Below are 27,907 nucleotides of genomic sequence, written 5' to 3'. Positions count from 1 at the left end.
CAGACTAAGCAGAGGTCTCTCTCTAAGAGCTGAGAGGAAAAAAAGGAAAAAGTCACACCCTGCATCTAAGACACACAACTTCCAAAAAAAAAAAAGTTTATTTTCTTTTACAAAAATACATATTTGCAGTCATGTAATAATATTTATCAGTTGTTACCAGCTTATACGGTTCCAAGAAACTACACAGTGCTCCAAGTTAAATTTAGTATAAGAATGGCCACTTATTAATTTCTACATTAGAAATTATATTCATCATGGTGTGCAAAAGAAATTCCAAGTTAGAAAGTAATGCTAAAGTGAAGTAGTTTAAGTAACATAATAGATACATTAAACTTTTGGTCATGAATAATTGTATACAAACCATAACAGTATTAAAATACACATTTTCATAAAAATACAATTGTGACACTATCTAAATAAGACATTTTTAGAAAGATGATATGAAATATCATACAAAAGCATTTTCTTATAGCAGGATTACAATGTCATATGTTTTAAAAAATTCTATCCAAGCACTTAAAAGCAGATTTTTTTGATAACTGTGATCCACTTGTTATGTAAAAGTTTATGCTGTGCGTACACTATAGCATTAAGTTTATTCTACTTGAAATTGGTCAAAGTACAACACTGCATGTGGAGCAGCTGAGTTTTAATATACCACGGAACCTTGTTCAAGAAAAACATCATGTTCTTGTTGCTTAGCATGCAAGAGGAAATTATTCTTTATGCACGTCTGCTACATGCATATACCAAGAACAATTTCCTGCTACAATCTTTTCTTGCCACAGTTTGACCTCTCTGTAGGCTTTTGTCAGCTGAAGCCAACATCATCTCCTCCCACCCTGTTAGCTCGTCAAAGACCCTACTGGTGTAAGTAAAAACAAACAAAAATAATTTAAAAAAATATATTTATAAAAATTTCAAACAGAAGCTATGATCTCCAACCGAAACAGATTGTGTATCAGCTAACTCTACTGAAGTCATTGATTTAAATTCTGTTTTAGAACACTACTGCTTACTTCCTGTGATGAATACTGTTACCGTGATGAATACATTTACACTGGTGATCCACTTTAAATCCTGAATGTCAGCAGTTTAAAGCCACAAATTAGTATATATTTATTTAAGGCATGTGAATAAGAGCACCCTAATTAACTGACATTGAATAGAAAAGGCTTCTCTTCAGGAAATTTCTGTCAGCTGCCTTCTGTTCTCTAATGATTCTCTAAATCAATATGGTCTTTGGAAAGAGGTTAAGAAGGTGAAAGGAAGGAAGTTAAGAACCAGTCTGATGATTTCAGCTGTCCCTGAAACAGTTTTGTAAACTGTTGATGGTTTACCAGTAAAATACCTCAAATATGATGTATACTGACCAAGTCACATATTATCCAAGTTTTTTTAAAAAACAAACAAACAAACAAACAAACAAAAGGCAGATACTACATCAACAGGACAGTACAGGATCAATATTGCTTACCCCTGAGTTAACAGGACTGGGTATAGCAGCACCAATTAGAAAACATTCTGCAATGCCAGCACTGCACTGTGGTCCTATACTGTGGTGTAATTTCAGATGCCCACAGATTTTTCTTTAAGAGCACTTATTTGAAACATTATTAGACACAGGAATTCCTTTAGTTGCATTGGTACTTAAGTGGGGAAAAAAACAGTGAAAATATTACAGTGGACTATACTAGTAGTGTAGTCCGTTTGTAGTGTTAACCTACTATTTAGATATGTGTCCTGAACTTTGTAAGCCACTGTCTTCCATGACACTACATTCACCTTCCATTTTCTACACACATACAAACACACACACACAAAAGGCCAGTAGAAATCACGTTGTGCCAGTTTTGAGCAAGATGTCCTGCAAGTCATCTGGAAGTGCTAGTATAATATCGTGGATGTGTGCCTGCAGCTTTTTCAGTGTGTCAGTTTTCACAGGAAGATGCTCTCTGTCAGCCTGCAACTGCAAAATGTACAATAAGAAATGACTTCTACCAAAAATGCCAGTTTACCTCAAGAGACACCAAAAATAACATATTAGCAAATCTGGAAAATTAATTCCTCATTTGTCAACCGAATAGAGATTTGGATCTGCTGTTCTGGTCAGAAACCTGCCACATCAGGTTTCCTCAACATGCATACACCAGCATGAGCTAACGCTGATTTGGACTTCCAGAAATGACAAGAAAGTTTGGTTTTCTGCTTCTGTGAGGATTCAGCCTTGCTCCCAAGCAGTTCCAAGTGGTTTTAACGAGATCTCTCTGCAATGCTTCTAACATACCTGGCTAATGTTGGGAAGCTGGCTCGCTTTCAGTCATGGCTGAACTGTTTGTTTGTTTATAATAACTGGAATGACTGATTCCTTTAGCCACCTAGATTTTAAAGAACATTTTTGCTGAAGTACTTGTGAACACAACTATATAATGCTTCTATCTGGTTTATCAAGACAAATTACAGCCATGTTTAATTCACACACTTACCAGTTTGTTCTTTAACTTTAAGACAAGATCCACCGTTTCTACTTCAGTATGCTTCTGACTCCAGAAAACCAAATTCTAACAGAATAAAAATTAAGCAATGAAGTATTTATGGCAACACATATAATTTTCAAAAGTGGAATTAATTTACACCTACTGTTCATAGTGGGTCTTCTCCTTTTCCTTATTTTTATGCCATTTACATAACTTGTTTTACTCACATACTGTCTCTGAACTGCAAAATCTGCTTTATTTGCAGGTTCACCCAGGACTTAACATAAAAGGAGACTAAGGCACAACCACAATACGAACAAATATAGAAAAAAAAATCATGCCAAACAGGCTTACTTTCAAAAATAGCATCTACAATGCAAAATGGCAGTGAGTATTTTCCAAATCAGATTGGCCAGCATGATTATAGATTAAAATAGTGCCAAGCTGTACTTCTTGTTTCTAGGGCATTAAAGGAAATCTATCGCATAGCTGATAACCAGCAAAATGTACTTAAGTGAATTTCCTTATGCCAATTCTGGTCTCCTCTTCCTTTACTATTCACCTATTAAAGACATTTTCTCATGTACAGAAAGATTTTAACTATTAGATCTAAAGAAAAAGCTAACAAGGAGCAGAAACTGTAATAAATTTGTGACATAAATCCTTCTCTTTGTAATAAATGAGTATCAAATATAGTTGGATATATTCTAGGTGAGCTAACTGACCTAGCTATTGCCCTGCAAACTATTAGGCTGCTCTACTTGAACAATCTGTTTGGATTCCTATAAAGTAGTGTTTAGGAATTGACAAATCCAGGGATAAAAATCAATAGCTTATTTTAAATTAACTAGTGGATCTATCTATATATATTTAATTTTAAAACTGTGATGTACTTTTTGCTTTCTATTTGCTATTTGCTGTGATGTACTATTTGCTTCCTATTCTCTGTTTAGCTGTACAATCTCTTCTCTTTTTGTGATGCCTTTATTTCAGCCAATTGTTCTGACAAATTATGCTGATATATACCTCAGCTGCTTATGTAAAGAATGGATCTTACAACATATGATCATTACATATCAATAACAGATTTCGCATCTCAGTTTCTAATTATTATTGATTAGTTGTAGGCTTATTTCCTATCAATAAATAATCAGTTGTCAACTTTCTGTGGTATTCACTTGGTTTATACCTTCAAAGTTAAATAGCAGCTCAAAGTGTGTTATGTCAAATGAAACAGAGGGAAAAGAAGATGAATGAAATAACATTGCCAAATAGGAGGAAAACAACATCTTTTTTGAGGAAAAATGTGAAATTCAAAATATATAAAAAGAAAATGATTAAAGATTTGTTTTATAAATGATGACAGTCATTAAAGAAAGTGAACTGTCATACTTTTCTCTTGTGTTATCTTAGTTCTAGCCTGTACTTGGTTAACAAATTCATGTTTTGTTACATGTACTTGACAAAGTTATCAACTTTTTTATGTTCAACCAATGCAAACAGAAGTAAAACTGACTTGAGGGAGATATTTTTATTATTACAAGTTGATAAATACAATCATAAGCACGCATTTTTCTAACCTCATTACAGAGTGCCTCTAAATGAAGGGCCTCCAACTTCTGTGTCATTTCTTTCTGCCGGCTCCTAAACCAGCCATCAAAATTTGGTGATTTCAAAAAATGCCTGTTAAAACACAAACAAAATAAAATTTTTATTTTAATTACAATTCTAATAACAGTTTTCTATATCATAAACTGTAAAGTAGTTACGTTTGATGTTGAATAAGGATCAGGACCCTTTCTCTGTTTACTTTCACAAAACCGTGGTGTAACAGTAACTTCTATTAATCCATAAAAGTATTGAGAAATCAACATAAATAAAAGGTGTCTGAGAGACAATAAACGTTAGACATTTTGTCAAGATAAAAGCAAGGCTGAATTTTAAATATCCTTATTTTTATTTTTGTGTTTAATTGGAATCAGGTATGAAGTTAAGGGGAAAGTCCAGTTCTAACCTCCTGACAGATAATACTTGTTTACCAGGACAATTTCTATTAAAGTATATTTTCCAAAAGTCAATTTTAAAAAGTCTTACTCAAACCAATACTGACAATAAACATGCTCAGGAAAAAAAAAAAATTAATGCTGATGAAAGAAATGACCTGTAAAGTCCTATCCAATCTCCTTTTAAACCAGAAGTGAGCTGTGGTCCTGCTTTTTCTAGCGTCTTCATGAATTCATCTTGGCTAAAATGCCTCAGTTGTGGTGGACTCTACAGAAAGAAGAAAAAAAAAGAAAAAAATCATTAGAATACCGTAACTGTCTTCTCCAATCACCGATCTCCAGCTCATGCCGATTCTATTTCCTTACCTTCCATGGTGATATACATTTTTGCAAAGGCATTAGGCTTGCCACATAACGTTCCTAGGGAAAGGGAAAAAAAAAATGGTTGCTTGCATAACCAGTATTTAAGATACACAGTCCACGTGTATATTTACTTATCACTTGTGACCACAGAGCGTTCTCTTCTAAGTAATGGTACAGGGTGGGGTCATACATATTTACCACATGAGAATATAAGAAGGAGCTTATCTAATTCCATTTGCATTTCTCAACTACAGAACCTGACATCAGCAAGGTTCTAGAAGGACGTAGGAAAAAGTAAAGCAGGATAGGAAGCAAACAAATATGTGAAATATATATATCCTGAACTCCAGCCACTAGTTAATAGTTTCTCCTCCTATTTTGGTAGTTCACAGGTACCTTCGTACCCTGGGTGAATGCCAAACACTAATCCTGTATTGCACCAAGTATTTGGAAGGGGTGTTTAAGAGTCTCTTGCACAAAGAAATATAGAACTACCATACCAAACGCTGTATCAGCTGTGGGCCTCTCTGCAGTAGCAATGCTTGGCAAAGGCACTGGCAGCACTTCAGCTGGTTATCTCAAGCATCAGTGGTAGAGACATTTCTTAGGAATGCCAATCCGAAGCTTAAACTCTGACTACAGGAGACAGCTCCACCTTGCCAGCTCACACAAGCACATCAATACAAGCTGTTGCACATGGCCATGCTTTTTTGATCTACAAACATAATTGGCTTTGGTAACATTATGAAAACAGAAATTGGATGCCAATCATGGCATGCTCTAAAATGATGAAAAGTTCAGCTCATCCACAGAGTGTTTATGGAGCTCAGAAAGGGATCATCAGTATGTAGAATCCAATGCCTTAGGTATCACTTCCCTGTTTTTAAACACTTGCCCAGAGACATGACTCAACCTTATACAGAACTGTTTGCGAACGTCCTAACTCCAAATGCTAGGTAAGAGCGCGTTAGAACACATTTAACATCATCCCAAGGACTAGAGAACAGATGGCAAATCTCAGTTTCAGTGCTAGTCAAAGCCTCCAAGCTGTCAGTCTGCACGGATTCAGCAACCTAAACTCAACATTCATCTGTCAGCATAAATGTATATCACTAGCCTCCAACCACTAGAACAGGATTTCAGTTTACAGGGCAGGTAAGTTTTTACTATTAGAGTACATAAGTTTTCCTACTTTTAAGTTTCTTTCAGCCAATTCTCATCTCAGTCAAGAATTAAAAACAATCTGGTGAACGTTTAGCATTCCAAGAAACCCTGCTTACTGGTTAGAAATCAGGCAAAATTTGCCCCCTCAGCTTACACTTAGAGATTTGAACAGGTGAAGTAACACATTTAAAGAGCTAAACAGCAAGCATTCGCCACTTGCTGAAGAGCAGGATACTGTAAAATAAATTATTCTGATTAATTGAAAAACAATAATCTATATGACACCCCTTTATATTAGATGAAAAGAATACATATCTCAACCTTCAATGTAAGTCAGTCTCTCCTTTGTAAAATTTTAACAGCATCTTCTAGAGTCATCTGAACACGCAGAGTTTGCTGGGAACTGGTTTTATTGCACCCAAAACCAGAAAAAGTATCACTTGATAAAGCAAACTCTTGTGAGAATCATTCCTTTACAGGTTGAGCTGGCTGATCTGTCATGCATTAGTAGAGAGATTACCCCTCAGCTATCATAACAAATTACTATAAGAATCAACATTTTTAGAGCTCTTCTCATCACCAAGTACTTTCCAACTCTACTTTTTCAGTACTGCCATTTCTCAAGTTCAGGGGAAACACCCCCGTATTTAAATGCACACACAGACAAAAATAAAAACCTCCATCAAAAAAAGTTCAAACAGACAAGGGGCAGGGGTGTCAATTCCAAGTGTTGAGGAAGGATTAAACAAACTTCCTTCTTAACCCACGTTAAAATATACGCACAGTTATACTTTACATAAATGCTACACAGTACATCACAAGCAAGCATCTGAAAATGCTATGAACATACACAATAGAGCATTCATTTTTTTGAAATCTGAACCTGTTGTCGAGGAATATAAACGTTTCCTCCTTTGATATTAAGCTACCACATCGTTTTTATGCTAATTACCATACCTGAAGAAACTTAAGACTACCGAATTTTAGAAAAGTCAAGACATAGCCTAATGGTAAATTTCTGCAGCTCAAATATTATTCATAGAATCACAGAATGGTTGATTCTTCTCTTCCCTATGCTACTATACTAAACAGTCCCAACTGTCTTAGCCTTTCCTGGTGTGCTCCAGTTCCTCAGTCAATCACCCTACTGGCCCTTTGCTGGACTCTCCCCAGTAGTTCCATATGACTCTTGTACTGAGGAGCCCAGACCTAGACACGATACTGCAGGTATCAGGTGTGGCTTCACCAGTGCTGACTAAAAGAGAAGGGTCACCCCTTTGGATCTGCTGGAAACAGCCCTCCTCCTGCAGCCCAGGATACCACTGGTTCTCTTTGCTACAAGGGCACACTGCTGACTCGTGGTTCACCCGGTGTTCACCAGGACCCCCGGATCCTTTTCTGCAGATCTGCTTTCCAGCTGGCCGGGCCCCATATGGAATGATGCATAGGGTTATTCCTCTCCAGGTATAGGATTTTGCATTTCTCTTTGCTGAGCTGCATGAGGTTCCTGTCAGCTCATTTCTCCATCCTGTTGAGGTCCCTGAGTGGCAGGACAGCCCTTCAGAGTATCAGCCACTCTTCCCAGAGTTGTCACCTGTAAACTTGCTGAGGGTAAAAGCTGCCCCATCATCCAAGTCATTAATGAAGATGTTGAATAGTACTGGACCAGTATTGACCCCTGGGGTACACTGTCACCAAAGAAAACCTACCTTGTATTACGTATACAAAAAAAGAGTCTAACAACTTACTAGTGGAATAATGAAACTTTCTGTCAATTCCAAAAAGTATCTCCGAAGAATCACACTCTGTGCTTCTGTAGGACGTTTCTGTTGCACACCCTTAAAAAAGAAATCAGAGTAAATCTGATATGTAAGTAGGGCTGATTTTTTTTTTTTTTTTTTTTACAAAAAAAGAATATTTGTTCTAATATTGCTGTACTCATTTGCCGTAAGCTTACACACTGCACCCCCTCTCCTGAACCATGAAAGGAAAGCAATAGGATCAAGTTCTTTCTGCACATTCAAGCCTTCAATAGCTAATTTTTTAGTTTGTCAGCTCTGATTCTTGAACACCTCATGGGTGAAATTTCTGGACTAAAGAGACACGAGGAGGATAGCAGAAGGTGGAAAAGCCAAAACAGATAGACTGATCGCTCATTTCAATTATCTAAAACATTAAGCTAGCTTCGTGAATTTCACCATTCATGTTGTTATAGAAACATATAAAAGAAGGCCTTTCGTCTACAATGAGGATTTCAAAGTATCTATTCAGTTATGAATCAGGGCAAAGGAATCAGAATGCAGTTTCATTTTAGTTATGTAGACAGAGATCAACCCTAAATGAGAACATTGTCAGACAGCATACTATACAGTTTCCATGAAGAGACTTACAGTATTACCTTTTGTAACTGTTTAACAATTTCTTCGTCTTTGTTCAAGTATGGCTTGTAAGACGTATAAACACCTAAAGAAAAAAAGCAGTAGCATATAGCCAAAGGAAAAATGGTTTGTTTGTTTGTTTTAAACTAAAAATACTGGTAATTCAACTCTGAGGCAACTTGATTACCAGGTTTGGAGTCCAAAGTTTTTAGGTTCTTCAGTTTTTTCACTTTCACCTGCTTTGGAACATCACCTGCCAAAACATTCAAAGCCACCTTACTAGAAATCTCCATTCCTGTTGCTAAGTATTAGTATGCTATATGTTGCAACGATTTTTAGAAACTTTATAATATTTATAATAATATAATAATTTACAATAATGTTATAAAATTTTATTATATTATCAAATATTTGTAATATTTATAATATTACCACGTATAATATTATCTAAGACGTTATCTATTCTAAGAGGTATCAGAAACGTTAACAAGCATCCAAGTAAATATACAGAAACATCCAGTAAGAACATTAACACCATCACACAGGCTTTTAATTTATGTAAAGGTTCTCTGTTGAAAAACAAAAACAAAAAAAAAAAACTGACAACCTTCTGAACCAAAGTAGCCAAAGAAAAATATTGACTGTTGAGCAATGAATGTTTGTTTCATTCGCTTCAAATTTTATTCCATCTTCCTTTATTTCTCTTAGGGTAAACACTTTCAGGAACAAATCATTAGTACCTTAGCCAAAATTAAAGTCATTAGATATATATGAAACTAAACAGTAGTCACAGACTACGTGTTATAACAAAATCCATTTAAGTCACTGTTTCAAAGTAAGTGTTCTTTTGTTTGTTTGTTTTGTTTTGCTTCTAGTCAAATATATTCTTGTCCAACCCTAAGACCCTAAATCCTGTTAACAACCTTGCAGCCTTGGCAGAATTTTCTTCTTATATCTAGTATATCTAGTACACTTGTAGTAGTATAAATTACTACTGAAACTGCAGAGTGGCGAGAAAAGGAAAAAATAAAAATAAATCACAAGCCCTCTCTTTGTCCATAAATAAATAAAGTTTAAATTTTTTAAAGTTTAAATTTTTAAAGGCAGGTCAGACAGATTCATCTCCAGAACTTCCCAACTAAGCATTTTACACAGTTCCTCCAAAACTTTAGAGTTTCACACTTGAAAATCGTGTATCCAATTTGAAAGCAACCCGGTACATGGCCTTTCAGATCGATAGTCTAAGTAAGATTCTATTTTTCAGATTTTAACTACACAGTTCCATCTTCCTCCTTATGAAACAGGTATTCTGAAGCATGGACAGGGATAATATTTTGAAGTAAAGCAAAAACTTCCATGATTATAAAAAAACATGATTATAAAAAAACTTCCATGATTATATTGAACACAGTAATCTTTAATTACTTTGGTACATACAGAAATGCAAGGTAACTTGTTTTTACAAACTTTATGGTATATTACCCTAACTGGATATTTATACTGTCCTACTTTCAGAACAGAGAACCTGTCACAGCAAACAACTACATTCAGGAATTTCCTATCATAAATGGAGCACTGCAGGATTTTATTACAGACTAGCCATTCATATGTTATCAAATATTACATTAAAATTAAGGAAGTCATCCACCTTGAACAAATAATAATTACTGAAATGTCAGAAGATTAGAACTATTTTATTAACTTAGCTTTTTTAATGGATCTTACTTTCCGTGCACTTACTGCAACTGATCTATTACATTCTGTTAATCCTAAAATTAGTATCAGAATTGACGTTTCTCAATTTAATACATTTTTGGTAGAATACAGAACCAGGATTGTGTGAAAGTTTAGAGAAAACATTATTACTGATGAATATTGCCACCTTTTACATTAAATATACCAGATTGGGCAATACAAGACATAGGGTACTGGAGAGCCTAATTTCACTTGACAGATTTTTTTTTGACAGTTTTTGTTGTTGTTGTTTGTTTTTTGACAAGTATTTGGTTATGGTTTTTTTTTGACAGCTATTTGTTTAGTAGTAAACTAAATTCATTAAACTAAAACTAAATTACATGTTTGTTTATAAGTAAGTACACAGATCTTGTCACACAGGATTGTAGAGGATGTTTATACTTTACCTGGAAGTTTAATATCTCCAATCCGAATAATGTGGGGCCAGTGCTGGAGTGTTTTAGCAAAAAAAGGATTCGTCACCCCTAGAATGACAGATGGTCTAGAAAAATAACGATAACATTTAAAATATGATAGCAAGAGCATGTGTCTTAATCAATACAAGAAGTCAACTATAATTCTTAACTTGAAATTATTCTGGCTTTGTATTTAAGAGTTAAATTTTAAGCTGCAGGTAAGACAACATGTTTAAAGATTCTAAGTTTTAGAAAACAGCTGGACAGATGTCTCAAAGTCTGAACAGGAGCAGAGAATAAAAGTGCCATACCTTCCACTTGACACTCTCAGCTATTTCCTGCCCACTTACAATGAGAACAGGGTATTATCTAACATTACTGTGGGCTTTGTTTTTTTGTTTTACATGAGCAGAAATTTAACCCTATATTTGAAAGGCTAATTGCTATGTTTCAAAGTTTGATTATGACGGACTCTCAGTACTTCAACGTTGATGTCCAATGCAGCTGCTGTTTGTTCAAGACTTCTCAGTTGAGCTACCACTCAGAGGACAAGATTAAGGAAAAAGACACTTGCTGTTCTACTTCCTTTCCAACACTTCAGTGTCCTTTGTTAAAAAGCAATTATTAGGTTATTAAGTACATGAATATTGTAAGCTTGGGCACAATCCTATTAAATTGCCAGATTTTCCTTTCTACTCTGTATAGAAACTGGCTTTGAGGATGCATACAGGCAGAAAGAGAGGCAGTAAGAGCAGCGCTGCAGAATCTGTGTCTTTTATTACGATTACATCATATTAATCCTATATTTTTCTATATAGTGGCTGCCATCCATTTTATAGCCAAATGTTAGCTAAGGAGAGAGTACAACTGCAAACCTCACTGGAACTGCTATGCTAAAAATAGCTTATCATTACTTCTTCAGATTGGTTTTAAGAATCTCATGTTTTTAACATGATGACAAGTCAGTATAAATTTTTTATGCTAATCTACAACTATTTTTGACTTACTTTCCTGCCTCCACTTACTAATTATAACAATATATATTTTTTAAACTCAGGCATTCAGAGATAGGACAAAAATCTGAACACACAGCTTTGTAGCTTGGTATAATGCCTGAGCTATGGAAATAGCAATTTTCATCTCTCAGCCCCATTACACCATAGACTGAGAAGTGCAAAATCACATCAGTAACTCTGAAGTCTTTGCTTGCTTGTCACTGAATCAAGCTTCACCAGTAAATCACTTCTTCCCAGTCCTACCGCTGCTCAAGCATGTTCACCTGGAAACATTTCATTCCACATATTTGTTACATATTTCCCCACTCACACACCCTTGTGAATTCAGCTTCATTATTTTTGGTGTTTCTATAATCCTGCTAAAGTCATTACTATTGTTGATTTAAATTCAGTGGGATTTGCAAATATTGCTCATGATTTTTCCATGTTATCACAGGAGACTTATATTTTCTCTTCCAAAACAATATAAAGATCAGCGTCCATAAAAATGTTTCAACACATTCCTCCGTTGTACTCTGAAAAAAAATCGGTTTGTGATGACTTATCTAATATTCTTATAATCGTCATGATAAATAATCAACATAAGAAACAGTAAACAGTCTCAAAAGACCACAACCCTAGGGATGGATAAGTCTAGCCTAGCCTAACTTAACACAGCAATTATTTCATGCTTATTGTGTGGGAACTAAAAAGCAGCTTTCACACACAATTGATTTGGACCAATGTACACGAACTGACATTCTTTTACTAACTGGAGGAAAACCACCAAGGTTTAAAGTAAGGCTTTCTTTCACACAGAGAAGCTTCTCCAGGCCAAGGTAAATTGGTAGAAAATCGTGAAGAATGTTGTTTTATTGCTACAGGTAACACAATAGCAAGATTTTGTGGTAAACTACTTGGTCACTTTTAGGAGCATACTTACCAGAACCAATTCTGATTCTGCATCACTAAAGTAACATTTGAAAAAGCCTAAGTCAAAACAAAGAGGAAAAACACTCCTTGCTCTCCTCTCCGTAAAGAGAATGAAATACACAGAATCTGCATCATCTGAATTCTTCCCCTTCTTAGAGCTACCGCTTTAAACACCTGTTTCTAGCCATTTTTCTGTAAGAAAGCCAGAGAAATTCTAAGGTACTGAACAACCTTTATATTTTGCTACAGATGAGTAAAACATGGGTGACTAAAGTTTAGCTAAATTCTTCTTGAAATTATTTTTAGAAATTAAATTACATACTGTATAACTATGCCCCTGGAATACAACTGGAAGCACAATGCCTATGTTTAGATGTTTTTCCACTGGCAATACTTTTTTGAGAGGAAAAACACAGTAAAAAACAAACAAATGAAAAACCCAACACAACTGCCACTGCCTGTTGAGGAACTAGAAAAAATTGTTTAAAAAATATCAGTGAATCTAACACACGTACTCCATTTCCAAATCAAGCTGCATTTAAATAGCATAAGAAATACCGTAGGTGTATACTCTTAAAATAAAAGTAGAATATATTAATCTTTTTTTAAAAAGAAGCAAATGTCCTTAGAGCAGTTTTAAACAACTGTTTCGTACAGGATTTGAGACTCATGCTCTTAAAAAAGGATCTTAACTTCTGAAGTATTTACAATGTTTTTCTAGCAAATTTAGTGAAGAGATACTTTTGAAAGGAGAGTCTCAGCTAGGACACTAAATGAATTAACTTTGCAAAACAGACGTACAGATGTTGAATTCTAGATGTCACTGTGTTCAATTATTGCTTAAAATGAGTACAAAACAATTTCCAGAGGAGCTACTCCAGAGCTGATACTGCATAGGCAAAGTGTTACTGAAAAGCCAAACTTAATCTTGCTTTCAGAGTTCCACTTTTATTTATGCTGTACACAAGAGTCCTATGAAGCTCAAATTATGGCATTGTTGAATAACTTCTTTATCCTATCTAACTGCAGTGACAATTTTAAATGTCTAATTATTGTATTCCATAAGATAAATCTTAAAATCAGAATAGCTGAGCAGTATCTTAAAGCAGATTTACAGTTACAAGTGACTTTAAGCAACACCTTCACAACAAAGTTTGGTTTACTTACGGGGCTTGTGTGCGAGTTGTATATTCTTTGAATTCACTGTCATGTATGGTAAAGTACGGCCTGAAATCACTGCAGTACTTTAATGGTGAAATACAACTGCAGGGTAGAAAGAGTAAAAGTTTGTTGTATGTATACAATACAAAATTTCATGAAAGAAAAAGCTAATCTAAAATTTGTAAGGCTTTGTTATATTCAGATCAACTCCAATTGCAATCAGCTGCAATCAACAATGACCCAGTTGGTCATCAGTTTGGCAGCTCCATTACATTTACCTAACAAGTGCCAACACGGTTTCTGAAGATTCTGACGGTGACGGTGCCATCACAACAAGCGGTTCTCCTAGCAGTACTAGTTCCCAAAGCATCTGGATGTGAAAGAACACTGGACAGAAACACCTGAAAACAGATTGAGAGATTTTAATACATTTAACATAACCAGAAGGAATACATATCTGGTTAATAACTGTATAAAAAGAAGGCTTCCAGGAGAATTTGAGTCATTTGAAAAATATAAAATATTATTGTAAAAGGGAACATTTAATGAACTTGCTTATTTATTGCAGTTTCGTGTTGTCTGAATTCTTTTTTAGACAGCTTTACGGAAAAAGAGTATTAAAAATAATACTGATAAACAATAGCTTGTGACCTGTTAACTATGTGTTATGGAACCCTCAATTTTTGACTTGTGGGAAATTCACAGTTAGGAATAAATCAGTCCTACCTGAAAAGGTCTACTTCATGAACAGTTGGTAAGGCCATAGAGATCTGAGCATTTGCCTAAAAGACATCACAATACTAGCTTTTTAGTCATCACAGGTATTAAAACAGTTTGCCTTAAGGGTTTATATATAGTAGATGCTATATACCTTATGTACAACCACTGTACTACTGCGGTCATAGTGCACTGTCTCCCCAAGTAACTTTTTTTATGATAAAAGCAAGATTTCCCCAGCACAAACACACTCACCCACCCACCCACCCCCTTATGCGACTGCCAGGCTGAAAATGATAAAAAACGCTGAAGCTGTTTCAAACAAGAGCTGTGCAGCATATGAAGGCATAGACAGATTTATTTTATAACCAGCTTCTATGGGAAAAGATTTTTGTCCTCCAAAAAACAGTTTTGTATAGCTTCACTCTTTAAAAGGATGCTTAAGTTAAGTAATTTTGTTAGCCAACTATCCTCTTCCAGCAGCAGGACAACTCGTGTCATCTCCTGAAGTGCCCAGGGCAGCACGATTAAAATACTTTTATATGAAGAATCCAACACTAGACTCTTCTATTCAAATTTTCAGGACAGAATTTCATTATTATCAAAATACATAAGGATTTGCTATCAATCTTTTATGAACAAGTTTAAAGAGAAAGGAATGAAGGCAGCTATTTAGCTTTGTCTTATGGCTATACACAATAGCAGCATCTAATCTCTACCTGGTGCATGTTCTGTACTATTTGGGTTGTTCCAGGCTTGTCACGGTATGTCGGAATCCGCAGCTAAGAAAGAAAGACAAATAATTTCTCCTCCTTGTATCAAATCTGGCATTGACCTAAAATAATCACTTACAGATAAATTGCAACATTTAAAAAGAATGTAATACAGTACTGTGCTTAACTTACTCTCCAGAACATTCACATAACAAAGAATACATAGCTTAAGACTACAGATAATTATTACAGGAATTGATATGCAATGCTACATAGCACTATATTGCAATTTGAATATTAGAATATGAAAACTATACTTCAATAAAAAGACCACTGGTTACATTAGTCACAACTCTTACAATAAATTCAAATTAAAATAAATTCAAACCAACCAAAAACATTCAAATGCTTTAGCGAACAATCTAAAACAAGGTTATGGGGTTTTAAGGTGATACAGAATTACTGTTAGGAGGGGGAAAACAAAAAAGACTGTCAAAACATCAGACTTCTTGGTGGGTATGGTACAAAACCCAAATATAGTGAACAACATAAATATCTTTTTCTAAAGATATTTATTATTCTATTATTATAGAATTATATATTTTATATTTTATTATCTATTATTATTCTACTTATTATTCTATTATTATATTATCCTATATTCTACTATTTCTAAAGATATATAAAGCAAAATAGCTTTAGAAACGTCTCCCTGGTAAGGCAAATGTGTCTGGCCATAAGCTTGAAACTATCTGCTAAGAATGTATTTCTGCCTGTAACCTCTAGATCCATCAACTCCATTTAATTGCATTTCAAATAAAGATACTGTGGCTCCCACAGGCACAATTATTGGCCACCATTTAATCTCCACAGTTCTCCATGCACTAGATCCAACTTCTTTAATAGATTTCTTCAGACGTATTTCAGTTTCATTGAGAATTATCAACAGGCCAAGAAATCAATTTCTGGTGCATGGGCCAAAACAGATTTTTGTTTGTCAAATTTCAATAACAAGAATGTTTTTCATCAATACATTTCATTTAGTTGACTGCAATTTAATTATCAGTATTTTCAAGTGTTACTTAATATTTGACAAATATAATTAGCATTAAAGCCTCCTACATATTCCAGACAGTTAATATAGAGACTGCAATTAATAGTCGTCTTGAAATATCTCTCTTTAATATCCACAAAAAAACAAATGTTAACCTATGCACCACAAAAAATTAATAAAAAATTACCCCCTCAATCAAGGAACCTAATGAAGACAACCCCAGCTTTTACTCAGAGTGGAATATAAGTCTATTCTTGTTCTGAATGAAGTATGAGACACTGAAAACAAGGCAGAATACAGCGAGTACATACACAACAAATGGAAAAGAAACCACCCCCAGAGAAAAGAAGTGCTGAAATACTTACCTTCATTATAATACCCATGATAGGCAAATGTAGTATCTCCCCTGGAATTGGTGGTGGCCAGCGATCAACATCACTACAGACTTAAAGAAAAAAAGTATAAAGTATACCACATATACATACAGCTAGTATGTATATGCATTAACTCACAGTATTGTAGTCACCTTTGTGCACACTGAATTTTTAAGTTAGTGCTAATACCCCACAACTTTATCTTTTCTTCACTCCATACTCTAAGGAAGTTTTACAGCATTGTTGACTTTCTTAATATACTATTTCATTAGAACTAGAAAATTTTTCATTTCAAGAAAATACTGTCATCTTGTCTTCTGTTTTTATAGCAGATTTGTAATTCATTGAAGAAATATTATGAGAAAGCATGAAAGCACATTATTAATAAACTGTGAACACTGCATAAACACTTCAGCAAATCAGCTACTGTAGAACAGATAGACACAAGTAATTATGGGGGAAAAAAGTCCTAAGAGATATAAAAGGTTTGCCTACAAAGTTTTCCAGCATTTTGTTATAAGCAATTACAAGTATCATTACTAATTCTAGTAATAATTTTGTTTTAGAACTTACTTTGTTCATAATACAACCTGTCAAAAGTCTGCCTATACACAGGTAACTCTTTTAGCAAGAACGGTTTCCATAAATTGCTGCTCAGTGAAAGTACGAAGACTCAGATTTTATATGGGGCAGGCTGATGCACCTGTTATCAGTGCTGCCCTGTTGCTTCTCATATTTGGTTAAAACACCCCCCCCCCCCCCCCCAGTGCAAGATGACATTTGTACAGTTGCTTAACAAAAGTTGTCAGAATGCCCAAGAGGACTCAATTTGAGAAGAGTACACATTAAAGGTTGCCATCAGCTACTTGTACCAAACAGCTAGTTCTGAAATGTATGACAAAATCTTAAATATTTTTGAGTGGGGATCAACTCTCCCACAAAGGATCCAAAACCAGATTAGTTCTGTTCAATGATCTAGATAGAAATCAAGCCAGTTTGCTGAAGTTTTAGCCCTCTACCCTGCAAAAACACAAATGCACAAACTCGACTGTGACGGTTTGTTATTTTTTCCAAAACAGGTATGTGATATTGTAGGAGCGCTTCCAGAACTACATAATAATAGCACTACCTGCTTCCAGGAAAGCTTCACTTTTTTCGAAATATTCTGGTGCTATTTGCTTAAGAACAGTGCGAAAGAGGTGGACATATGGCAGCTTGCTGATGAGGACCAGTGACTGGAATAAAGAGTTACAAAACAAAAAAATAACTTTAAGTTAATCACTTGTATTGCAGTTCTACTGATTATCCTCAGAGAACACCAAGTGTGACTTTTCCCACACACATACAAGCTAACCACACATTTTACTGCAGGCAGTTGAGAAAGAACTCCCCAAAGTTCCCAACTTTTTGTTTTAACAAAATAGTTTTCTTCCAAACAGTGCTGCTGGAACATAACAAAGCTGACGTAAAATTAAATCAGTTTACTACAAATCACCAAAGAATTTAGTTAAGAGAGCAAGATATTCTTCCTGCTTCTCTAAGGTCACTGAAAAATAATTAACTTTGAAATTTGTGTTTTCCTAGGATAACTGAAATTACCTTCTGGAAATAGCCTCTTTTTAATGATTTGTCTCGAACTTGTCTGAAATATACATAGCCATAGTAATATGCTGGATCTTTCTGCAAAAGAACCAAAATAATTAAATATATCAACCTGATAATGTCTGTCTTTCGGAAGGATTCTATATGTATTTTAGAAGTTTATTTACCTGCAAGCTCCTAAGTTGATTAGGCACAAAAAGAGTACTCTGCATTAAAATATTTTCAATTATTTCAAAGAGAAAGCACCAGTGTGTGGAAATAGTTGTGCTTTCTGGCTTTACTATTTTAATATCTACATTCTCCTGAAATACCGTGAAAGCAAAAATAGAGTTAATTCCCTGAGGAATCAACACTCAAATTTTGCAAAGTTGCACTAAAAAGATTTTAGCAGTTAAAAAAAATTGAAGAAATCCCGACTTGAGAAGATAAAAGCTAGTCTTTTAATGTATAAGTGTTATAAAATATGCTTGGAATATTAAGGAAGCATGCTCTCACATTTCAACAGTAAAACATCATACTTCCTACATGCAGGAATTCAACTATTTGCCGCATAAACAGATTCAAATTGAATCTGAGAGTCAAACTCCCACTAGCATAGTTAAAATACCAAGAATGACTTTTTGGTCACTACCTCTTTTAGACAACTCCTCCATCTTCAAGAACATGAAGAGAGGAAACAGAGAGAGACCTCTCAACTTTGTGGGTTTTTGTTTGTCTTTGTCTTATTTGTTAACATTATAAAGTACTACAGATTCCCTATAAGGTAAGGGTTCCTGCAATCTGATATTCAGGTTTCCAGTCAGCAACAAAACAGCTCTGGTCATCAGTTTGACTCTCTGCAGTCCAAAATCCATTATTAGTTACTTATTATGATAATGATGTACTCGAAAAAACATCTGCTCAGCTTCGTCTTTCAGGACATCCAGTTCAGTTTTTGTTTTTCGAGCATTAATCTAAGTGTTAAGACCTATTAATTAACATTATCCAAAAGAAATTAACTTTATTTATTTTTTTAATTTCCAACCTTTAAGTAAACTGGTAGATCTCTATCCAATTGGTCCAGAAAACAACACAATGAAACTTTCCTTCCAGGAGACCGTCGAAATCTAAAACAAAACTGCGTGTCCCCAAGACAACCTACACAGGGGGAAGAAATAAACAGCAAATAACAGTATTTTGAATTTGTTTAAACATTAGGACTTGTCCACAGAAAGAGGTAAAATAGTTCTGGTTCAATTATTTTGCACTGCTATTATGCCCATTTATTTATAAATATATAAATTTGGGGTGAGTGATTTGGCACCCGTGGCAGCAATAAATAGCTTTTCTTCAACAAGAGAAAGTAAAGTCATTCTACCTCACAGTGAGTTTATTAGCTGTAAAGACTTAAGACCATAATGTCCCTGAAGAGCTCCACTAACAGCTGTCCTCCTACTGTTATCACCTATTTTATTGGTCTGGTTGTACAGTTCTGATCTTGACCAAATTTCTTTTCTCTGTTCAATGACAGCATTTAGCCTTTTTTTTGATATCAAGCTGGGCCAAATTAATTGAGCAGTTGCACTGTAAGAGCAAGCCTAGGACTAAATAACTTCGAGGGTTGCAAAAATTAACTGCATAAAACTGAATGAAATTTAGACATTCTGAACATGCTGTCAAAACATAAATATAATACATATATTTAAACACAAGTATTTGCTACTAACACAAAGTCACATCAGAAGAATTCCAGGAAAGGACAAAAACAGACTGTCCCATAATACCCACAAAGAGTAAAGTTTCCCTTCATTGCTATTGAAAAAATTTCTGACAGGAAAATCTAATTAAGTATACTGACTATTTGCAGTCTGAAAATAAATTTTGGCCAACTTCGTACCAGACATGAAAGAAACTTTCTCCAGGTGGAACACGAGAACTATAGCACCAGAACTTGTAGCACTGATGCCCTCGTGACTATGTTCTTGCCATTAAAAATGTTGCTTGCCGTCAAAACAGAGGATGCTCCAAAAAAAATACCTGCCGTTCAAGTAGAAGCTAGATAAGCTGAGCAGACTGCTGTTTGGCCAGAATCTTAAGAACACGCAAGCACATTGCGCACTGCGACAAACCTGTTAAAAAAATTGCCCCTTTGGAATGCAGTGTTATTAACATGAAAACAATAAATTGAAAAGCAACCTCCCAGGCATTGCCAAGCTATGGTAAGCAGACTATTTTTACTCTAACAATGGAAACCTTCATGTAAGTGACTATAAAAAAGATCTATTGCTAAACCTATAGCTATTGTTATTGCAGTAGGTTTCCAGATGGTAAAGGACATTCAGCATGGGGAAGCAAGTGTAACTTCTTCATTAGAGTTTTGCTCTTACAGCTGTTAGACAACATTTGTCAAGCTCTACAGGAAAAGAAAAATCAGGAAGTGACTACTGATAATCTGGATTCTTAACAGCTGTCCTTATACTAGCCAGTGCTAATTGACTGAACAGCGTGGCAAAGCTCCACACTCCAGCTAACTCTTTTTCAGACTAACAAGCTCATTTTTTTTTATTTTTTTATTTTTTTTTTTACTTCTCCATCAACCACATGCTTACTGCTACAGCAACCACAGGTAGCCCAAATCCTTCCCGTGCAACTGGCAGCATGGATTAATAATGGCATGGTCAGAGCATCCAGACCCGTGGCTCAGAATCCCTTGAAGCTGCAGTGGGAAACCACAATGCGCCAAGACAAAGCCAAAAACACCACAACACTGTACCCTGGGATAGCCAACCAATTCAAACAGGTAGCTGAAACAAGTTCTTAGAACACGGGCCTAATCATCACAAGAAAAATATCTTACACGCCAATAACAAAGCACTAAGAAGTTACTCCATGTTTTCAGTTAGTTCCCTTTATTCAGAGCAAAACCAGCTATTATAAAAAGCTACCACAGAGGACCTAAAAGTAAATTACCCTTTATCATTAACACTCTGGAGAATTCTTAAATAAATATCATTCACAATATGAAGTTCTTCATGTACATAAAATTCAAAAAGAATGGTAAATGACTGTTCTTTTCTTTACTACCCATGCAGAAGAGTCAAATATACTGTTTTAAAAATAACAGTATCATATAACTTCACATAAAAACACAAGTGTTATGACCTAACACCTGATTAAATTTTTTTTTCTCTAAATTCATGGTCACTAAGAGTCTTAGGATGACTTCTATTCATAGATATAAAAACAAAAAGATGAAGTGATCTGTCAAGTTCTCCACACAAATAAATACCCAAACCAAACAACCCCTCCCAGGCCCTTTATGCCTTTTTAAGCCATGAAAACCTAGGAAAGACTGACCTCAAATTTAGCTACAAGCTAGTAACTTCCTCTACTGCTGTATTACACAAAGCTTTTATTTATATGTTACATCCTACAATCAAAAATAAATCAGAAAGGATAGCATATACTTCCAGCTAATTTTTAAACGTGGGTTTTATGCAGGTAATCCCTCTACACCATTTGAAATCGGCCTACTGAAAATCAAGGATGCTCAAGAACCTGCAGTCACATCATAAAGAGAAGAAAGGTGTTTTTTTTTTTTTTCCTGCTGAAAGGAAACCCTCTTTACATACACCTATTCTGCCTAAAATAACTTTACTAACACTTACTTGGAAAAGGAAAAAAAAAATCAGTCTTTGTTCCTAACGCATTATTTTGTACCTTTAATACCTTTCAAAGGTTGGACAAATTTATTATCATTAACAATGAGAGTAATAAGAAGACAATTAACACATTTTCTCTTTCAATAACAGAAAGACGCTTTTGCTTTATTTATAGATAGGATATCAAGAACAGTGAAAATATCTTAAGTTTAATGACATTAAGACAAAGAGGAAAAATAGCTAAGGCATTTTTTTTAAATGGTGGATGTCAGAGCTCTCTCATATGTATTAAAAGCATACATCTGCATCACTTGATATCAGAGTTATGCTGCAGAACAACCAGAGGTTAAGAGCAGTATAGGGACAAATCTGCTACTACAGGCTTTGATTTTTGTAAAGAAAAGAATGTGCAAAGAAGTGTCTGTACTTTTGCCATCTCTTTCTGCAGGTGGTCTAAGTCATCGGCCACATGCCTCTAATTCCTCTTTGGCAGCAGAAAAGGAAAAGTTTAGATGAATGAAGAATTCAGCAAGCAGGACCACACAGCAACAAAAGCAAAGAACAGAGAAGAAAATTTAAGATAATGTAAGTTTTTCCTTCAGGACCATTCTCTCTTGAATTTAAAAGTCCATTTCAATGTTAAGAATTTAGAAAATACACATTTACTCCTTTACGAGAAGAGGGTCCCAAATCCCTTCCATGCATTTCTGAACTCTGTGCCTACACTATTCTTTTCAACAACAATATTTTTACTTTGTTTAAAGGAGATATTAAGATATTCATTCTTTATTGGCAAAGAACTTTAAAACTTCTGCATGCATGTCACTTGGAAGTTGTTACATACATTCCCAGTATTTCACTTACACTAAATGAAGAGTTCTCAGAACTTACTGCAATACAGCTATATGAAGTTATATTAAACTGTGATATTAAGATTTGCACATGAAGAATTTAATCTAAAACCACTGATATTTACTGTTAAATTCTTTTTTAACATAGCAACAGATGAATACAGATTAAAAGAAGCACTTACCTGAGTTGGAATCTGGAAAAGACAAATAGCAAATACTGGTTTTCTAAGGAATAGGAAAAAGGAAGAGAGCAGTTATATCTCCTGAAATTACTAAACTAAAAACAAATGATATACTTACACAGCAACTAAGACTTACCTCTTTATCTGTGAGTTTTGAATGTGGAGGATATATTACCTACAGGAAAAAAAGTAATATTTTATTTGAAAATAAACTGGATATAAGCAAAAAGCTTCCCAAACATTTTTACAATACAACCCTAAAAAATACTTGCAGGCTTTGGCTATTTTCAGTGACAAGTTATTAACACTGCGTGTCTGTTCTTGTTTCTCAAATGCTTTTAGGCTAACGATCTTAGAGAGTAAAGATAAATATCTTTACATGGTGTTCTGAGTGCCAGTTGCAGACCATACAGGTACACTCAAAAATTCAGAGTACTTGACATTTTGGTGCAACTGGTCTTAAGGAAGAGCAAGATCACAGCCTTTATATTTAACTTGTACCTAGGAGATGCAGCGAATGATTCCACAGAATGTCAGTAATGTTTTATTGTCAGAAATCTGTTGCACTGGATAGTTAGGTAGGAATAATCAAAATTCAATTGCAGTATTAATATAGATTACTACTAACTGGTGAAGGATGAACACTGGCCCCTAATGAGAGCTGGCAACTGTGAAAGCTCAATGAATAAACTCAAAAAGCCACTTGAACTGACAGAACAAAAAAAATGTATATATACATTTCATATTGTTTACAATGCATAAATCAAAAAAAAGTGCAACACGATGTAAGACATGGAAACATCATTTACAAAAAAAAGGAACTGGATGTACAAAATTCATTATTATGCCAATAAGTAAGAACAGAACATAGAGGAAAAAAAATAATGAGATGCTTGAACTTCAACTAAAAGGTACTAAAAAAATCCCAAACTACTAAAATGGGTGGCTAGCCTGTAAGCAAAGAAAATCCAACATAAATTCAAAAATGACGTTTCAAAGGTGGTTTCATGGCTTCCGCAGATGAGAACCTCTGTAAGAACGGAGGTTCAATGCAAGAACAGTAACACAGTGTAGCGTCCTTTCATACTACCATACCATTAACGCAAGTTGACCATATTCATTTATCTCATTTAATCTTGTTTTCTACAACAAGTAAATGTATCTCCTGAAAATATAATGCCATTCTGCTTTATAGAAAGCAACAAATACATCAATTGCCAGGTCTCCAAATATGCAGACTTGCCATCCCCTGGCCATTAAATCCCCTCTTCATTTCTTTTTTCCTCAGTCTCCTTCTATCCAGTGACTTCCAGACATAGTGGAACAGGTGAAACACCGCATACTGCATGCACTAAATTGCAATTCCTATCTTCATGCTTCTTAACCTCTTATATTCTTCTGTACTAATGTGATGATGTAATGAACTTACCAGAAGTAATACACTTGATCAGAACTCCTTCAGCAGTTGAACAATGCTGAAATGATCTGCCTCTAGTCAGATAATTAGGACTATAGACCTGACTTGAATTCATATTCCTTTTGCTCACTAGCCGCTGTCTTCCCAGAAGTTAAAGGAATTTAGTGTTAAAAACAGTTATGACAGAATGGAGGCCAACTGTTGCATCTCCTCAGCCTTTCTGACCTGCACACCCATGTCAGAACGATACTGTGATAACGAATGCAAGCACAGCACAGGCGAAGTTTTAAAACTTTTCCCAATATTCTGAATGACCTTACTAAAGAAGTCCAAATAGAAAAGAACATGAACACCATTCTTGCGAGCTACCGCTATGCAAGAAGGTGTTGAAAATGAAGCTGCCTATCAAACGAATGAAAGCAAGGACAAAACGAGAGCGCAAGGTGGACAAAAGAAAAGAATGCAAAGTGAACACAAAGAAGCAGAATTATGGGAGACCATCAATCCCTTGTTTCCAAACATTTCCCTTTGCAATCTACATGTCCTTTACACACATTCTTCTTTCCTGACTGAATCAATAAATTAACTTGCTGGGCAAGAAAGAAAACAATAAGCCCAAAAGATTCATTTTCTGAAAAATGGATTCCAGGGTTACAGCAGATCCAGTGTCACAAACTCCAACTTTATTATAAGTGCATGTTCTTATAAGTGAAACTTGAAAAGTTCCTTAAAGAAAAGTAACTCACAAAGTGTGATTATTGAAGGAAATGTAACTTTGCACCTACTTGGAAACCACCTCCCTCCTATTCCCCCCCGAACAGTCATCAGAACTTTCTCCTAGAATTGCAGATTTGGGCACGGAGCTGCTTCTGTCTAAGGAGTTTCCAAAAAAGAAATAACACATCTTGTGGGTTTGAAGCAATGCAAGTGTTTACTTTGCATTTCCATGTCTTAATTGTCTGTAATGTTAAGTAACCTAATTGTTAAGGATTCCAATGGAAACTAACTTAATTATTTGTCCTGCAGCAACATAACTGAAACAACTCAGGCCTTACTTCTGTATACATTTTGAGTTTCATTTTGGGCTTTCAACTAAAATTAATGGGACTGCTAACAGTTTTGAGCTGTTTGCTGACAGGACAAGGGATACTCTGTGTTTCCCTCATCCACCGCGAACATTATCTGGTCAAGCCACAGGTTATAAAGAAATACCTGTCTTAGTTGCTAGCAACACCTTATAACGTTAGGTGAACGTAACTCAGACAATAACCCCAGTATGCCCGTTTATTATTTGTATTTCTCTTGCAGCCAACAATGCATATCAATTACACATTTTAAATATTGTAGTAGCTATCTTTGTTGAATTTTAAGCCAGTCTGCCATACGCTTATGCTAGCAGCACTTTAACAACCCAAAAAACTAGAGAAAGGACACTTTTCCTTCCACACCAACTGTGTTTGCTGCACAGTCATATGATGAACACAGTGGAACAGGATGTGAAACTGATCCAAATGAAAGTACTCTTTTAGTTTGTTTTTCATCCCAATCATATAATCATTAAGGTCGGAAAAGGCCTTGGAAAAGATCACCTGGCCCAATGCAGTTCAATATGCTGCTCCAGAGATGTCTGTGCAAGATGGTAACAGGCAGCTGGGAGCGAAAAAGCTGCAGTGTGGGGCAGCATCAGTATCTCGCAACTCGACGGTCATTTAATAGTGCAAAGAACGTACTTCAAACACTTATTTTGGGCTCCTTCAGGGCTCCCCAAGGGCTCCCCGTGACATTTTGTCCACCCCGCTTCCCTCACACCCCCCGCCGCGTAACGCCGGCCCCGGAGGACGCTCCCGATGCCCCCAGAGGACGCTCCCGATGCCCCCAGAGGACGCTCCCGATGCCGGCGGGGTGCAGGGGGGGCCCTGCCCGGAGCCGGGCGGCCCGGGGAGGGAGAAACGCGGCCGCGCTGCCCGCACCTAACGGTGCCCGCGCGGCCGCCTCACGTACCTCCACCGCCTGGCCCAGCTCCAGGTCGAAGCCCACGACGCACACGCAGTGCAGCCAGGCCGAGAAGCGGTCCCAGGGCAGCAGCGCCAGGCACGGCTCCGCGTCCTGCCCGCCCCCGGTACCGGCCCCGCCGCCGCCATCCCCAGAGCCGCCGCTGCACGGGCCCGGCTCCCGCAGCGCCATGGCGCCGCCGCGCGTCACGTGACGGGCCCGGCAGCACCGCCTCCGCCGGGCCCCCCCCTGCGCCGCGAGTGGGAGAGGCCGCGCGGGGCCGCGGGGGAGGGGGCGGGCGGCGCCGCCGGGCACAACCATCGTCACCGCGGGGGGGAGCCTTGGGGTACTTCTGCGCCCCCGGGCCGGCTGGAGCTGGGCTGCACGGGAAATTGAGCTAACAGATGGGGAAGGAAACACAGCTCTTAAAGCCTGTGTCGGTGTCTTAGCCAGAAGCCAAGGGTTGCTCATCATTTAATGCTTCCAAAATATTCTTCCAAGTGTTCTTTTAGCACAGTCCATGTCCCACGGAGTTCGTGGCATTCAAGGTAATGTGCTACACAGCTACTCTGAGAAATAAAAAAATCACACATCTCCCTCCAGAGCGGAAAAAAAAGGCTTTCCTAACCCGTCACTCCTTTTATTTGGTTACTCATACTAGGCTTTTGCTTGACTGCTACCAGAAAACCGTCACCTGTAGTAGGTGCAGCCAGGCTGGTTGCCTGAATTACGCCCTGACACTTCTTCCAATTCGGACTTGCAAATATTGAAACCAAGACACCACACCTGTGCATACTTAACAGAAAAGTTAGGACTATTTGGATGCACTGTTTCCTTAACTCATTAACAACATTTGTTTATCTATCAAAACCAAACTGGAAGAAATTAAACCATGCTTTGATCATTATAGTAATTTCCTAGACAAAGGAGAAATTAATATATAACTCAGGCAAATAAAATTATAATACACAAAATTATCATTGTAATAATTTAAGATATAGCAACCTTCTGTTATCGTAAGCCATTAGTGGCAAAGTGAATTTTAGATATAAACTAAGATATGGAAGGAGTTATGTAGCGTGCAATGGGAGCGGCTGTACAGGAAGGCTCGCACTGTCTCCCGTTGCTTCAGGTATTTTACCATGATGCCATTTCAGACTCATGAACTTTTCCAGTAGCTAATTCCCAGACTCTGTAAAAGATTGCCATCCAAAATATGATGTGACTAAGGCTTAGCTTCATCCGGTTAAACTCACAGCAGTGGTATTTAATTTGCTGGTTCCGTTTAGAAGCTGAAACAAGGCCTGGCCAAAAGCTTTTATCGCTTGGTTTAAGAAAAGATGATGTGTCATGGCTTCTTATAGACCTTTATATTATGCATTCCTTTCTAGTTTTCGTTGGTCTCTATTTTTAAGTCTTCATGAAAACAAAAAGTATACTCCTAAATATGTCTCTCTATATATTTGTGCACAAGTAAACTACGGAGAATAAAGTCCTTTAGTAAGATTGATATTCTCTGCTCGTTTTGTTAAACATAGGCAATAACCAGTAAGTTAATTCCACCTGATGCTTAACAGGAATAAACTTTTGTAAGGAGAAAGTTTAGAGAACAGAGATAGCATCATTGAGAAAGAAGGGTTCTCACTTAGTGGAGATTTTCCTAACTACTAGGGAAATAATCAGTTCAGGAAAATTTTTACATAGACGTTTCAAATGCATTTTAGTTTTCAAAAAGTGCAA

General features: G+C 36.2%; 1 protein-coding gene across 2 annotated transcripts; it reads right to left on the bottom strand.

Annotated features, from left to right (window-relative positions):
• Positions 1–76: 76 nt before the first annotated feature.
• On the bottom strand, positions 77–26,402 carry DENND6A (DENN domain containing 6A). 2 transcript variants are annotated; one of them, XM_080606210.1, is made up of 21 exons: positions 26,177–26,402; positions 22,895–22,933; positions 22,759–22,801; positions 19,109–19,221; positions 18,082–18,162; positions 17,612–17,717; positions 16,474–16,553; positions 15,061–15,123; positions 14,351–14,406; positions 13,903–14,025; positions 13,631–13,726; positions 10,527–10,621; positions 8,573–8,638; positions 8,406–8,470; positions 7,756–7,845; positions 4,847–4,900; positions 4,639–4,748; positions 4,058–4,160; positions 2,487–2,561; positions 2,288–2,378; positions 1,832–1,969 (listed from the first exon to the last, which is right to left on the bottom strand). In XM_080606210.1, the coding sequence occupies exons 1-20, from the start codon at positions 26,357–26,359 to the stop codon at positions 2,292–2,294; spliced, it is 1,728 nt and encodes a 575-aa protein (XP_080462336.1). In that variant the 5' UTR covers positions 26,360–26,402; the 3' UTR covers positions 1,832–1,969; positions 2,288–2,291. The 2 variants fall into 2 exon arrangements, with proteins under 2 accessions (XP_080462335.1, XP_080462336.1); XM_080606209.1 differs by lacking the exon at positions 2,288–2,378 and having other exon boundaries at positions 77–1,969; positions 26,177–26,400.
• Between the last annotated feature and the right edge of the window lie 1,505 nt (positions 26,403–27,907).

The sequence above is a fragment of the Anser brachyrhynchus genome, assembly GCF_964034855.1.
Source record: "Anser brachyrhynchus genome assembly, chromosome: 10".
NCBI classification, from domain to species: Eukaryota; Metazoa; Chordata; class Aves; order Anseriformes; family Anatidae; genus Anser; species Anser brachyrhynchus.
The sequence above is the reverse complement of the archived record's forward strand: the minus strand, read 5'-3'. Positions and strand labels throughout refer to the sequence as shown.

Excerpts from the sequence above, each read along its gene's own strand:
- DENND6A (XM_080606209.1), bottom strand. The coding sequence starts at position 26,359 with ATGGCGCTGCGGGAGCCGGGCCCGTGCAGCGGCGGCTCTGGGGATGGC. Across the intron at positions 22,802-22,894 it reads CAAAACTCACAGATAAAGAG|AAAACCAGTATTTGCTATTT; the intron begins GTAAGTCTTAGT and ends CCTATTCCTTAG. Across the intron at positions 16,554-17,611 it reads TGAAGCTTTCCTGGAAGCAG|TCTGTAGTGATGTTGATCGC; the intron begins GTAGTGCTATTA and ends TTTTTCTTTAAG.